The 16,729-nt window shown below is 30.5% G+C and overlaps 1 protein-coding gene across 1 annotated transcript in view; it reads right to left on the bottom strand.

The window, feature by feature from the left end:
- LOC139491753 (zinc finger C3H1 domain-containing protein-like) overlaps positions 1-16,729 on the bottom strand; it is a 68,749-nt gene that overhangs the window by 40,309 nt on the left and 11,711 nt on the right. The window contains exons 13-22 of the mRNA XM_071279588.1: positions 15,390-15,851; positions 14,693-14,785; positions 13,870-13,982; positions 11,488-11,619; positions 9,803-9,924; positions 8,859-8,960; positions 7,751-7,861; positions 6,898-7,078; positions 5,301-5,487; positions 3,923-4,108 (exon numbers count right to left, since the gene is read on the bottom strand). Of these exons, the coding sequence (XP_071135689.1) occupies positions 3,923-4,108; positions 5,301-5,487; positions 6,898-7,078; positions 7,751-7,861; positions 8,859-8,960; positions 9,803-9,924; positions 11,488-11,619; positions 13,870-13,982; positions 14,693-14,785; positions 15,390-15,851 (1,689 nt within the window). The remainder of the gene's footprint in view (positions 1-3,922; positions 4,109-5,300; positions 5,488-6,897; positions 7,079-7,750; positions 7,862-8,858; positions 8,961-9,802; positions 9,925-11,487; positions 11,620-13,869; positions 13,983-14,692; positions 14,786-15,389; positions 15,852-16,729) is intronic.

Raw genomic sequence — 16,729 nt, 5'->3', positions numbered from 1 at the left:
AATATTAAATGTGTATTCTACGGAAAAGATGTTGTACCAGAAATCAATTAACAGTACTTAAGCAAATCAGTACTAATATTATGTTTCTGATATTTTCTGTTGCACTTGAATGAGACAAATAGATTACATAATATTCTACATGACACTTTTAAGTGCTATTCCAAATTCCAATGATATATGAATATTAAATGTGTATTCTACGGAAAAGATGTTGTACCAGAAATCAATTAACAGTACTTAAGCAAATCAGTACTAATATTATGTTTCTGATATTTTCTGTTGCACTTGAATGAGACAAATAGATTACATAATATTCTACATGACACTTTTAAGTGCTATTCCAAATTCCAATGATATATGAATATTAAATGTGTATTCTACGGAAAAGATGTTGTACCAGAAATCAATTAACAGTACTTAAGCAAATCAGTACTAATATTATGTTTCTGATATTTCCTGTTGCATTTGAATGAGACACATAGATTATATAATTTTCTACATGACACTTAAAAGTGCAATTTCTACTTTCAATGATATATTAATTGTGTGTATTCCAAGTAAAAGATGTTGTTACAGAAATCAATTAACAGTACTGTAACAAATCAGTACTATAATATTATGTTTCTGTTATTTTCTGTTGCACTTGAATGAGACACATAGATTATATAATTTTCTACATGACACTTAAAAGTGCAATTTCTACTTTCTATGGTATATTAATTGTGTGTATTCCAAGTAGAAGATGTTGTTACAGAAATCAATTAACAGTACTGTAACAAATCAGTACTATAATATTATGTTTCTGTTATTTTCTGTTGCACTTGAATGAGACACATAGATTATACTAGAACACACCCGTGATATCGCGGGTCCGTGACTGAATTAAAGTATATAACTATGCGCAAGCCTTATTTTAGTATTAGTATTGTCATCTGATAAAGTCATGCCAATTATAAGATACACAGTTTTCTTTGCTTTCAAATCTTTCTGTTTGAACCCGTCGAACTGGAACTTATCAATTATTGGTAATATTAATTATTTGGAAAACAAAAGGTCCTGGAATGGAGTATTTTTTAATCAACAGCATTGTCCTATATTAGTTATAAATAAAGTTGAATTCTTTGATTCGCTGTTTTACGTCATGCCCGCTAACAAATTGAAAACTGTACCTATACGCCTTATTTTAGTCCAGATTTTTAGTATTCGTATTGTTATCTTAGATAGTCTTACTGATTAAAATACTACAATAGGTAACAATTTGACAATTTAGTAGTGTCAACCCTGTGATTTTGACCCGTGTATATAGCATATTAATCCTGAATACACCGTTTGTTGGTGCGCCTGTCAGATGCGGAACGTACAGATGAGGTAAAAGGTAACAGGTGAATATATTATTGATATCGGTATCGGACTCGACCTGGAACTTCTTAATTATTGGCAATATTAATTACGTGGAAAACAAAAGGGCCTAGAGTGGTGTAATTTTTAATCTACACCTTTGTACTATATTAGTTATATATAAAGTTGAATTCTTTGATTCGTCGTTTTTACGTGATGACGGCTGACAAATTGGACCTCGTAATTTTAGTATTATAGATAATATTCTACATGTCACTTTAAAGTGCTATTTCTACTTTCTATATATTAATTCTGTGTTTTCTAAGTAATAGATGTTGTTACAGAAATCAATTAACAGTACTGTAACAAATCAGTACTAATATTATGTTTCTGTTATTTCCTGTTGCACTTGAATGAGACACATAGATTATATAATTTTCTACATGACACTTAAAAGTGCAATTTCTACTTTCAATGATAAATTAATTGTGTGTATTCCAAGTAGAAGATGTTGTTGCAGAAATCAATTAACAGTACTGTAACAAATCAGTACTAATATTATGTTTCTGATATTTCCTGTTGCACTTGAATGAGACACATAGATTATATAATTTTCTACATGACACTTAAAAGTGCAATTTCTACTTTCAATGATAAATTAATTGTGTGTATTCCAAGTAGAAGATGTTGTTACAGAAATCAATTAACAGAACTGTAACAAATCAGTACTCATGTTATGTTTCTGTTATTTTCTGTTGCACTTGAATGAGACACATAGATTATATAATATTCTACATGACACTTTAAACTGCTATTTCTACTTTCTATGGTATACAGTATTAATATTAATTCTGTGTATTCTAAGTAATAGATGTTGTTACAGAAATCAATTAAAAGTACTGTAACAAATCAGTACTATAATATTATGTTTCTTTTATTTTCTGTTGCACTTGAATGAGACACATAGATAACATAATATTCTTAATGACACTTTAAAGTGCAATTCCTACTTTCAATGATATATTAATATTAATTCTGTGTATTCCAAGTAATAGATGTTGTTACAGAAATCAATTAAAAGTACTGTAACAAATCAGTACTATAATATTATGTTTCTGTTATTTTCTGTTGCACTTGAATGAGACACATAGATAACATAATATTCTACATGACACTTTAAAGTGCTATTTCTAATTCCATTGATGCATAGAAACCTTGAATACACACATTTTTAGGACCTTTAATAATCAAATGCTATCTAGTGAGAACCTATCAGACAAAGGAGATAACCACCTATGTATCATATTTTATAAAATGTTTCTCTATATAAAATACTTGAAATCAATACTCTGACATTAGTAAAGGAGATCCCTCAACAAATCTAACACTGCCGAAATTGAAAACTAATCATCACTTGTCAGAACTAATTATACTTCCCTTGTAAATCTGACATAAAAGATCTACATTTAACATTAACGTTATCGATGATGAGATAGAAGGCATATTATGGTTAGAATTTTCGTCAATGGTGTCAACATTTTGTTTTTGCGTAGCCGTATGTTATTTACCGCCAGCTGATACATGTAAACCTGTTGATTCTGAGGTATTCTTCCAAAACTTATTACGGCAAACATACTGCTATCAATGTAAGGGAAAAGTGTTTATCTGTGGTGACATGAATGCGCGAATAGGATTAAATTCCGACTACATAGAAGGAGTTGATTTAGTAAAAGCACGTAGCGTTATTGACTTTAGTGAAAATAAGCACGGAGAATTTGTTCGCAAACTTCCTAAGTGATATTAATTTCTGTATGTTAAATGGCCGCTTTAACGAAAATGAATTTACATGTATTTCTACAGCAGGAAAATCAGTAGTAAAATTGAGAATGGAAATGGGGAATGTGTCAAAGAGACAACAACCCGACCAAATAAAAAACAACAGCAGAGATCACCAATAGGTCTTCAATGTAGCGAGAAATTCCCGCACCCGTAGGCGTCCTTCAGCTGGCCCCTAAACAAATATATACTAGTCCAGTGATAATGAACCCCATACTAATTTCCAAATTGTACACAAGAAACTAAAATTAAAATAATACAAGACTAATAATTTTAATAGACAAATATAAGGGTTTTACATTTTTAAAAGTTTATATTCTATAAATAGTTAAATTTTTATTTTATTTATTAGACAATGTGATTTATAAACTGATATTTAATTATAAATGGAAATGAGAATTTTTATCATTTTTTGTGAAATGAGTATATTATGTTTTATATAACTAATTATTAGAGATTCAAGCTCAGGATTATTTATTTGTGGAAAAGACGTATATTTATTTTAATATTTTATTTTTACGCTATTTTAATCTGTAAATATGCATTTGCTATAACATATAGTGTCTCGTAAGTCAGTTTTTGGCTGGATATTGGTTGTTTTATTATGTATGTATATTGTGTATGAATTATTTTTATTGCAATCAATATGTGACACTTTAATAAACAAATTATTTATTTATTTATTCAATGAGTAAAACATATTCAATGCTTACCTGGAGAATGATTAATTTGCATATTTAATGCTTACCTGGAGAAATTTATGAGCAGTTTTCAGTTTTCCAGACCAAACATGTAATGAGGTTTTATATAAGATGGTTTCCAGAAGGTCATGTGACATCTCCTCTGGTTGTAGAGACTCTTGGGATTGCAGGAAGCTCAAAATCATATCACAGATAGTTTGTTTATCTACTATAGAACTGGAAGCATTCATATACTGCAAAAAAAACCAATGGTGAATTACACATGGCAAAACATCTACTAAGTATGAGAGTTTTCTGTCTAAAAGTCTCAAGGTGTCAATATTACAATACTCATTAAAATTATCAAAATCTCTTACTTCCTATAACAATTGTTAAAAACATCAACTGTATATGACCAACAACACATGATGGGTAAGAATCAAATAAGATACAAGAGTTATCTGTCATATAGTCTCAGAGATCTCATAACTACTGTAAAAATTTAATGAACTCAAATGTTCAATAAAACAAATTGTTACAGAAACAATGATCAGTATTGTTGTAAATCAGTACTAGTGATATGTTTCTGTTATTGTCTGTTGCACTTGAATGAGACACATAGATTATGTTATAGTCTACATGACACTTTAAAGTGCTATTTCTAATTCCAATGATACAAGTCATTAAATATTAATTCTGTGTATTCTAAGTAAAAGAAGGACATCAAATATCCGACTAAATATGAGAGCTATAAATAGTCTCTTCAGAATAGTGTTAGCAACATCAAATGGAAGTTTAAAGGACCTTGACTGGCAATACAGCCCTTGCACGGTCAGTGTGTTAGCAATGTATACAAACAGATACCATATTCCCTCCGAGCAGAATCTGTTTACCCTTCCAGAGCACCTAAGATCACCCTATCAACTGGTTACCCGTCCTAGAGAATGTATGTACCAGTGCAAGGATCCTAAGTTTTCCATGGTGTTCATGTTGCTCAGTCTTAAGTTATGTTGTGTTTTGTGTACTGTTTGTTTTGTTGGTCTCTTTACTTTTATAACCATGGCATTGTCAGTTTATTCTGGACTAAGAGTTTGAATGTACCTTTGGTATTTTGCGTCCGTTGCGCAGAGGGAAAATGAATTGATAATTCAAACACAGTATGCTATTCTTCTATAGTTAACAAAGGGATTAAAATTTATCCTCAAATGATGGAGACACCATTTAACAGATTATTTTCACAGGGTGTAAATTTCCACAGATAGAACAAAATGACCAAATTAAAAGTGTACATGCAAAGGTATTGATAAAAGTTTTTAATCCACCAAAATATTTGTATACCTAAAAATAATGAAATTTAAACCCGAGAAAATAACCCTCTATACAGTATAAGATTAGGATAGGCACATAAACCTAGCTTTTTTGAAAGCTACTATTGTCTGAACCTACCTGCCACCAGATGTCATAATGCTGAGCATACTGTAAAGCTGTAGCACAAAGATCCACCAAGTCTGAACTCTCCTTGTGTCGACTATATAACTTCAAATAATGTTTCCACAAATCACAACTACATTTATTTTCCTCTAATCCTCGTGCCAGAACATTTAGTGCATTGTCTAGATTAGCTTTCTCTTGGCTAAAATCAAAGAAAAAGACCTTTTTAAATATTTGTTCTTTTTATTTTAATATAACACTTGCTTTATCTTCATACTTGTCAACCTCAGAAAATGAAAATGCAGGTCATAACATATACAAACTTTTTGCAGCTGAATTTAAGTATTTAGGGGACATTTTTATATTTTAAATCAAAGTTTCAAAAACATATTCACATGGTAAAGTATTTACTGAAATTATTTTAAATTTTTTATTTTTCATAAGACACTTAATGGAGTGGAATATCTTAAGAAATAATGAACTCAATGATTGTATTCATCAATGAACAAGTTTTACGTAGATACAAAACATTTACCACCCCCACAATTTTACGCCTGTCCAAAGTCCAGAGCCTCTGGCCTTTGTTAGTCTTGCATGTTTTTTAATTTTAGTTCATTTATATGTTTTGGATTTAGCGTGACGTCCATTTTTACTGAACTAGAAATCAATTTTATTTAGGGGCCAGCTGAGGACCACCTTCAGTTGCAGAATTTTCTCGCTGGGTTGAAGACCCATTGGTGGCTCACGGCTGTTGTCTGCTCTTTGGTTAGGTTGTTGTCTCTGACATATTCCCCATTTACATTCTCAATTTTACATAAACATGTAAATATATTTGGAATTACATTGACAATGTGGGTGATAATCTGATGATAAAAATGACCCTAACAACTGGTTACCTGTCCTAGAGAATGTATGTACCAGTACAATGATCCTGTAATGTTACTTGCTTCTCTACAGGTTTATTTATCACCAGTGAACGACATTTAATCAAGTACCTGATGAAATGCCACGTTTAGGTGTATCATGTCTTCTTTTTTATATCAGCAATACTTACATTTTCAACAAACCACTTAAAACCAATGCAACATACCGGTATACAAAAAACATAGTTTACTAAGAAAGAAAAGATGGAGGTTCTTAAAACTTAACATTGACTACAAAAAAAAACATAAAAATAAGCAAATAGAAATAAAAATATTGAATAATCTGGACATTTCATGTGCATATGTTGAACAGTTTCAAGATATTATCCTCTATTTGTGATTGCTCAAATAAGTTATCTTAATATTTTGTTTTAATCTTAAATATCAGTGATAAATACTGTTAATTCAGAAATAATTGGGATGTTTTTATTAATATTGCGAAAAATGTGATACAGGTTATAATCACAATAATTTAAACTCGCATTTTGTTGAAATTTTTTAAATCAATAAAACTGGCTTTTTCTCAATATTGCCAAAATAAAAATCGCATTTCGTCTATAAGACAAAATCACAATAATAAATGCACCAAATTTTTTTTCTGAATTTACAGTAACATAATTCTATATTTCTTAATTTCTATATTTGATCTCCATCAACTATTTTGATACTTTATATCCAAGCCACCCTACCTCTGTGGATCATGTAATTTTTTGTAAGCTAGTTTAAGCCATAGTTCTTCATCTTCTGGAGAGTCTAAGACTGACGATTCTAAGTCCTGTATGTTAGCTGTATCTGACAGGACAAAGTATCTCATGTCCTGGTCACTTATCACATTGTCCAGGTCCTGGAAATTCAGTGGCTTCTTCCATTCTGAAATAAGAATTATTTTATTTTATAATTACAAAGGTAATGACTTCTAGAATTATCAAATCACTAATTTGAAAAAATGCAAAAAATCAAGGTAATTTTAATTAATAGAAATAACATCTGTTTAATCATGTTAATGATTATTAACAAGTGAAGCAATACATAAGGGCTGTTCCAGAAGTAAACCTAATGATGGGAGGTACGACCACCCAAAAAAATAGAAATTTCCATTTTACTTATAATTCTTACAAAGTTCTAAGGATAATGCAACTTATTTAATTAATTTCGTTGCTCCCCGCCTCCCTTTTTGATATATTTTGGAACAGCACTAATTAATTTTCTTGTGCCTCTCTACAGCCTTTTGTGATTAAATTATTTCTAGTTATTAGTAGCAGATTTAAATTAATTTGGATGATTTTTCCTCCAATTCATAAAGAATAGAATTAAACAAATTACACTCCCACAACAAAAATAGTACTAAAATTCTGTTATTTACGTAAAGGAGGTTCCAGAATAAAACACAGTTGAGGATAGGAAGCCCTTTTTTTACCATAAAATAAAAAAATTCATTGTACTTACAATTCTCATAAAATTGTTATAAAAATGCACACACTAATATTGAATTAAAATAAGCGTCTCCTATCCTCCATTCAATAACTGTAACCATTAACATACCTAGTTTATCCACTTCCAAGCCTTTATGTATAAAATCTGGCTTGTTTGCTACAGTATCTTTCTGGGCGGGTTTCCATTTCCTTTGCTTGAAAAACATCATATGAGGCTTTACTGAAAATAGCCAAATTATCAGAAATATAGAAGTAATCATTACTCGAAATTTTAATATCTTCACGACCTAAAATTAATTTTAAAATAACAAATATGTAAATAAAATAAATTTCCAACACATTTTTCTTGTATAGAAACATCTTAATTAGGCCATATATCAATGAATTCTTTGTAATTTATTGGAAAAGCATGGCAGTCAAACTATTTGAAATGTGTACTTTTTTAATATAGATTAGACTGTTGTTTTTTCCCGTTTGAATGGTTTTACACTAGTAATTTTGGGGCCCTTTATAGCTTGTTGTTTGGTGTGAGCCAAGGCTCTGTGTTGAAGGCCGTACATTGACCTATAGTGGTTTACTTTTTTAAATTGTTATTTGGATGGAGAGTTGTCTCATTGGCACTCACACCACATCTTCCTATATCTATTTAAGAGTCATATGAATGAAATCAGCATCTTGTTTTTACAATGTATTATAATGTACAGAATTTTTTTTTATATTATGAATGGATATATACTTAACTAAGTATATAAAAGATTTTTTAGTTTTATTATGAATTCATAATTGACAAAATATATTCCTTAAATGAATGTTTGCCATCTAATTAACTTGTTTTATTGCCAAAGTTTACCAATGAAGACCTTTAAAATAAGCAACTACCATAGAATCATGGAGCATGAAATATGTGTCAGAGAGAATAGACATGCAATAATAAAATATTGAATTTGCCATGTTCAATTTTAACTTGAATAAATTTGAGTTTGCTTGCATGTTTAGTGAATTGTCAACTTTACATTAGCAATTGTAAATATAGAAACAATCTGTAAAGACAAGTTTTCAGCCATCCATTTTTTAACCGGTAACTTGATTTTAATAGGCAGTAAAGAAAGGTTAAAAAAACAAAGAGATATAGGAAAATGTGGTATGAGTGTAAATAAGACAACTCTCCATCAAAGTCACAATTAAAACAGCAAGCTATAAATACATATTATACTTACTATGTGCTCCTTTTTCATTAACTTGACTGGCCATTAATACATATAACCTGTCCATAGTGAACATTCCTTCATACTGTTTTCTAACCTGTGTTACGTAACGACCTGTAAAAATAATAACTTATTAGTATTTATTAGTATTTATAACATGTTTTTAGGGAAAATTTCTAGAACACCAAACTCTTGGTGAATATATTGTAAACACTATTCCTTCTTTCATTTGAATTTTCAGGATTCAAACTCGAAAACCTCAATGTGATACAGTAGTCATACTAAAATTAGGCCTAAAAAAATAAATGTATGGTTCCAGTTACCGGACCGTCTCTAGTTTAAACCCCTGACCCTAGAACTTTCAAACAATCAAATTTTGAGGATTGTGAATTTAGATAATTAAATTCATAGATTTTTGTCATCTGAATTTCCATCAGAAGTATCTGTTATTGCTAAAATGCTAGAATTCATAACAGAATGCAACAAAATTAACTATAAACATAACATGATTGTTTATTTTTCAACCAATCGCATGTAAATGGCGTACTTCCGGTTGAGTTGTGTATACCGGAAACAATTTCGGTAAACACACTATTTTTTTCCAGATTTCAAAATAAAAAGTTAGAAATTTTTTTTCATAACTTGCCGACCTTCCAACCCTATTTTTTAAAAGTATGTAACTGGAACCACACATAATTTTTTTTTTGGCCTTATTAACATCTGCAACACACACCCTTTCCTGAATATGGTCTATGCTGAATAGAATGTCTCATAGGACTAGAAAATTGTGTCATGTTGTTTTCAAAACCTTTCAATATTTCTATGAGCAAAATTGTTTCAGTAATTCCTCATGCTTTTAAACAAGATTCGACCATTCTTTTTTTTTTAATGAACTGTGTATTGATTAAATTGTTGCATATCTCCTGTCAAATCTAAACATCTTTAAAATATCTTACCAATTTCTGCCTGATAATGGATAGGGTTTGTATCTTTATCTATATCTGCTACAGACGGACAGTAAGATATAATGTCTTGTAATATTTCATCTTGTGACATCTGATAGTTGGACTGATGCTGTCTGAAATAAAGATAATACTTTCCAATGTAACATGTTTTTTAATCATTTTTTACAATGTTCATTTTTTTAAGCATTTATTATTGTGATTTTTGGAGAAAGAATAAACTCTGACTAGGTCAATAAAGTGTAAAATGTAGGTCAGGGTAACTCTCTATTCATATAACACTCAAGTTCACCACTCCATCATGGATTTATCCAAGAATAATAATTGTAGATAAATTAATATATGAGATCTGAACTCAAATGTTAACCTTGATAACAGCATGAAATTTTGCTTAAAAATTAAAGAAACCAGCTTACTATGGAACTCTACTTTACTGGCCTACTGTCAGTTATACAATTGCATCTGAACGCTCAAACTTGTAATTGAAACCCTAATATTTCAATGATACAATTGTTTCTATAAAGCTAAATGATTGGCGGTATCTGAAATATGAACTTGACTTGATGGTTAAAATTAAAAATATTAAGAAAAGATATATATCATTACTACTAGTTAGGACCTTTATCAAGTTTTATGCACAGGACATAATCAAATGGATATATTTCAATTAGTTTCTTAGAACTTATTGCTGAAGCATAAAGGAACATGGACTTAAAACCTGATGTATTCAAATAATCCCTCTGAACTTTGTTAAGGCAAATGAAAATTAGAATTTTAGAAACATTGTGTGTTATTGAAACTAAAATTGTGTGATTGACACATTTCTTACGCTACAATACAACTTTTATATAGCACTTGAATGAGACACAAATATCACAAACGTAAATATTATGCCACTTTAAAAGTGCAGCAACAAATATCTGAGGAAAATATTGTGCCACTTAAAAAGTGCAGCAACAAATATCAGAGGAAAAAATTGTGCTACTTTAAAAGTGCAGCAACAAATATCTGAGGAAAATATTGTGCCACTTTAAAAGTGCAGCAACAAATATCAGAGGAAAATATTGTGCCACTTTAAAAGTGCAGCAATAAATATCAAATGAAATATTGTGCCACTTTAAAAGTGCAGCAACAAATATCTGAGGAAAATATTGTGCCACTTAAAAAGTACAGCAACAAATATCACAGACACAAAATATTTGCCAATTGAAGGTGCAGCAACAAATATCAGAGGTAAATAAAATGCCACTTTAAAGGTGCAGCAACAAATATCACAGATGTAAATATTGTGCCACTTTAAATGTGCAGCCACAAATATCACAGAAGTAAATATTATGCCACTTTATAAGTGCAGCCACAACTATCAATTCAATTTAACAGAATAATTGGGACTCTGAAATTAATGCTGATTTTTTTTTCAGTTCTGGGAAATACTATTTAGAGTTCTAGGAATTCAGGACTCACTGTTTCTTTTTCCAGGGATTAAGGATGACCTCCTTCCCTGACCCAGCACACACCTTACTACAAATGTACCATGTATGCCAAATCTACACTACACTTATCCTGCACGCAACTTACGACAAAATGCGACTTGTATGTCAAATATATATTTAAACGACACATAACTCACTGCAAAATATGCCAATTATAACTCTGGTTCAAATATAAATAATACCTACCCTGCACAGTCCTCATCATGACATGTACCCAGTATATCAAATCTACACAACATTTTCTTTGGATTAATTTTGTTAGCTACTGTTGGTGATGATAGAGACATCTTCTCTTTGATTCTATAGTAGGGACTGAACCTGAAATATACAACACTTTACTCCTAATGCTTGGTCATAAATTATTACATAATTGTCTTAAAAATAAATTGACTGGTGAATTAAAGTCATAAACGAGTGACTGGTGAAAAATAATGTTCTTCCAATTCTTGAACCAATGCATACAAACATCATAAACTTAGTCTTCTGTGCACGAATTTATCATTTTTTTCGTGTAAATTTCATATAATCATCAATTTTTTTTTCAATTGGTCAGTGTTGTTGTGAAAATATGGCAGTTAATTTAATTTCGTGTTTTGAAGCCGAAGTTTAACGATTGGTACCTGTTTGTCAACAATCGACAAAAAAGCACGGAAATTGAGCATGTGTTTAACATGTAAATTCAGATAATAGTTTATTTTAAGGACATCCATACGTATTGTGATCACTGGATTTTTACGAGATGGGTCACACTGAGGTCACTTTGCATGCGGAAAATATGTCGGGGGAATTGCTTCCTGGAAGGAAGCAATTAAAATAAAGTAACCTTCTTCTAAATATGAATAAATTAAAGAATTTTCTTCAGAAAAAAGTACATGTACATAAGTTTTATAAGGAAAACTATCCATTGAGTTATAAAAAAACATATGCATTACTTTTTTTGATTTGAGGTTTCTTATGACTTTAAATGTGCAATGTTTGTAAGCCTGCATTCTTATATACTGTGGATTCATATGTTTTCTTGGGTACAAATTTTCGTGGATGGAGGAAACCTTGTATGTTCATGGTTTTGCCAAATTTTGGATATTAGCCTATAGAAAATTTATACTTTTTTTGTTGAACATTTAAATCCATGAGAATTATCTAGCCAATAATGAATTTGTATATCTTCAAATAACTTGTCTTCCCTTTTGGATTTTTGTGCTTGGCTTTTTTCATAAATCAAAGAAACACAAATGTTTGTAAAGAAAAACAAAACAAGTGAAACTGCGAGCTACTGCTCACTGATGATACCCCCGCCGCAAGTGGATAATATTAATAGTGTAAAAATATGCAAGTGTTCGGTAAACAGGAAGTTGTCAAGTGATGAATCTGAAAACGCATCACACGGTATAGCTGACTTATATAAATCCTGAAACCAAATTTCAGAAATCCTTGTATGGTAGTTCCTGAGAAAAATGTGACGAACATTTTCAACTTGGCTATCATGTGTAAAATCATACAAGTGTTCGGTAAACAGGAAGTTGTCGAGTGATGAATCTGAAAACGCATCACACGGTATAGCTGACTTATATAAATCCTGAAACCAAATTTCAGAAATCCTTGTATTGTAGTTGCTGAGAAAAATGTGACGAAAATTTTCAACTTGGCTATCATGTGTAAAATCATACAAGTGTTCGGTAAACAGGAAGTTGTCAAGTGATGAATCTGAAAACGCATCACACGGTATGGCTAACATATATAAATGTTGATACCAAATTACAGAAAGGGTGGATGTGTAGTTCCTGAGAAAAATGTGACGAAAGTTTCATGGGACGGACTGACTGGCGGACGGACGGACTGACGGACGGACAGACAGAGGTAAAACAGTATACCCCCCCTTTTTTAAAGCGGGGGTATAATTATATGGGTTGAAGTTTGTTTTCGAAATATGATTTATCACTGTCTTTGTATAAAGTGACATGACATAAATAGAAGGTTGGTGTAGCACCTGTATGAGACACACTGTTCATTTACAGATACATATGCCACTTTATAAGTGCATTAAAGCTGACAAAATAAATATATATTCTTGCAAACTTTAAATTAATCTTAAAATAGCCAATTTCCTGTATCATTAAATAATCTCGTAGAAGTGAAACCTGAAGGAGACAACTACTCCTAATTGGTCTCAAATGGATAGTTATGTCTTTGGCAATCAGATCACATCTTCTTTTTTCATATAAATGGTTACTTTTATTTAATTTGAAAATTTGACGCAAAACTGGATGTGATTGTCATAGCATGGTCACATGAATGGTTTCAGGAAAAAAATAATTTAGATTTTTTTGTGGAAAATAATTTTTTGACCCGGGGGCTTATTTTTGACCCGGGTGGGGGGAGGGGAAACAAACATATTTCTAATTTTGGCCTTAGACATAATTTTTCCACTTTTGTAAGTTTAAAGCTCTCTTATTAGCAGAGATGCAATGAAACTTTACTGAAACAGACACTGTTGGAAAGGAAAACAAAGATTTTTTTTTTACTTAGATTCAGCATTTTGAATTTGACTTGTTACTTTATCTTTCATACCTGTATGACTTAAAGTGTAGTAAGGGACTACTGTATTTTAACTTTGGACTAGAGGATGACGAATGGGTGGATTTCATTCTAGATAAAATATGATGTTCTGTGAAAGACGAAATCTGCAATAAAGTTAATAACTACATGATTATCTTTATATAATGATAAAATATAGGTGAAAGTACAATGTTGTTCTAAATTAGCTCTATCTCTCTGTGTAGTGAATAGTGTATTGCAGATTGTTATTTATCTATTTAGAAAATGGTATATACAATGAAGTTCAGGATTGAAAATATGATTAAAGGTGATAAAATTCAAGAAAAGAAAAAAAATATTGAACTATACATCTCTTTTTGATTTGTGTGGTGAGAGGCTGTCTTGTTGGTCTATATCACATCTTCATTTATTCATCATGTTCATACTAATTAAAATTACAAGACAAGATGCTGTTGATCAACAATGAAGTTCAAGATTTTATTTAAGGAATGACTGTAATATTTTTTCTGTCTATGAAGAAATAACATAAAAAATTTGGTGCACACTGAATGAATAACGCACGTAGCGGGTTATTTAACAGTGTACACCACATTTTTTATGTAATTTCGAATAAACAGAAAAAATATTACAGTCATTTCTTATAATTTAATTCTAAATTCCATTTTAAACCGTAGAAAACCTTGAAAAAACGTTGATGACATCACGGTCACACGACTAAATTATGTCTATGGTCTGATAACAAAATAACGTCAGCCAATCAGAAGACGCGTTACATCCAAAATTAAATTATTTGGGATTAAATAAAAAAAGCCTAAAGGTTAAAAAAAATAGCTACTTGATTGTACTGTGGAACCAGTAAGGGATGACTAGAGGGTGATGATAAATCAGGAAGATCAACATTACTAAGGAACTTCTCTACATTCTCAATCTGCAAATAAAAATAAATCAAATATATTTATTTCACTGTAAGAAAAACAAGATTCTATAGATGAATATAAACATGTATTTTTTTTAATCATAGTTCTTTCCACAAAAAGGTGTTAAACTTTCATAACATAAATACACTAATACAATAATATCTATGTGGATTTTACATTTACTCATCAATCCACAGTGTCCACTAAAGATGTTTGCCTTTATTTCATAGAAATAATGAATACATGTAATATAAAAAAAAAGATGTGGTATGATAGAACTGCTTAAATTGTTATATATACATTTCCTGTTTATGTCCTGTTATCGCTTTTTTTTTTATTGCAAGGATATATTCCCACTTTATTTTGCTACTGGACATTCATTTATTTTCATGGGTACCAATTTTCATGAATTGATGAAAACTTGCATATTCATGAATATTTATTAAAATTTGTTGTTATGGCAAATTCTGCATACATTCCTTTAAAAAATCTGTCTCTCATTGAACATCTAAATTTGTGGATCCCCTGTACCCACGAAATACAATGAAAATTGGTATCTAATGAATATAAATGAATCCATGAAGTATTGCATAAATTCGTCTTTATATAACATACCTGCAATGTTTTTAACTTCCTAAGTTGTAAAACACCTAATTGATTGATATTTTCTGGACTTGATTTTGGCGTAATATCTCCAGCACCTTTACACTGATTGTCAGCCAGTGTCTTATTTAACACAGAAACATTATTAGCACCATTGTTTTCTATATTGGGTTTATTGCTTGGATTTATTTCCCTGAGAGAAAGTCTTCGCTTATTTGGTCGTATCACAATATCATCTGGAACATTAGAATCCAGTTCAATTTTCTCAAGTCTTGGAATCTTAGCTTTATTTTTCACTGGTGATCGACTTTCCTTTATTAACTGATCACGTTTTGCTTGTAAATCTTTAAGATCCTGAATTTTTTTACTATAGTCATCAGCCATCTTTTTCAAACGTTCTTTTTCCTTCACTAATGAATCTTTATTAGATTTTTCAGACCTAGAGTTTATATTTTCTTTTCCTTTTGCTGCATTCTGAAAAGTTAAACACAAACTTGGATACACAAAATTAATATGACAGAGCTTTACAAGGAAAAGTAAATCCAATTCATATAAATGAACTAAAATTAAAAAAAAACAAAACATACAAGACTAACAAAGAACAAAGGCTCCTGACTTAGGACAGACGCAGAGATTCAAATTTTCACAATCATTGTGAGGTCAACCGTCGTTTTAAATGCATCTGGGCTATTAACTGTTGATGTGTTACACAATTCAATAATTTAATTTTGGATGCAACGCGTCTTCTGATTGGCCGATGTTATTTTGTTATTAGTCCATAGACATAATTTAGTCATGTGACCGTGACGTCATCAACGTTTTTTCATGGTTTTCTACGGTTTAAAATGGAATTTAGAATTAAATTATAAGAAATGACTAATATTTTTTCTGTCTATTCGAAATAACATAAAAAATGTGGTGCACACTGTTAACAGTCAGGGGACTTACTAAATCACTTATTTGAGTAGCAAATTCGAGGTTTTGTCACAAATTGGGATTTTGTAGTTTTTTCAAAATTTTAAACACATAGGTTTAAATAACATCCATTAATTAGTAAAATTAAAAAATATGAACTTTTTGCTTCTTTTAAGTAGCAAGTTTTATGCCTTTGGTGCTATCATTTACCTGAAAATTCTATTTTGGTTGAAAAAATGCTATAATAATGGCTTTACATAATGAACTGATACTTTCTTCAAAGATTTTTCACAGCAGTGGGAGTATTTTTCCTGTGAAGTTCAAGGTTTCATCTTTCAGATTATGTAATAAAATTCTACTGTTCCCGATAAAAATTTCACTGTTCGTGTTCGGGGGTGTTGAAATTAGTGGGGGTTATTAAAAGAATGATACTTAAA

This window comes from Mytilus edulis, chromosome 10 (assembly GCF_963676685.1).
Source record: "Mytilus edulis chromosome 10, xbMytEdul2.2, whole genome shotgun sequence".
Taxonomy (NCBI): Eukaryota; Metazoa; Mollusca; class Bivalvia; order Mytilida; family Mytilidae; genus Mytilus; species Mytilus edulis.
The sequence above is the reverse complement of the archived record's forward strand: the minus strand, read 5'-3'. Positions and strand labels throughout refer to the sequence as shown.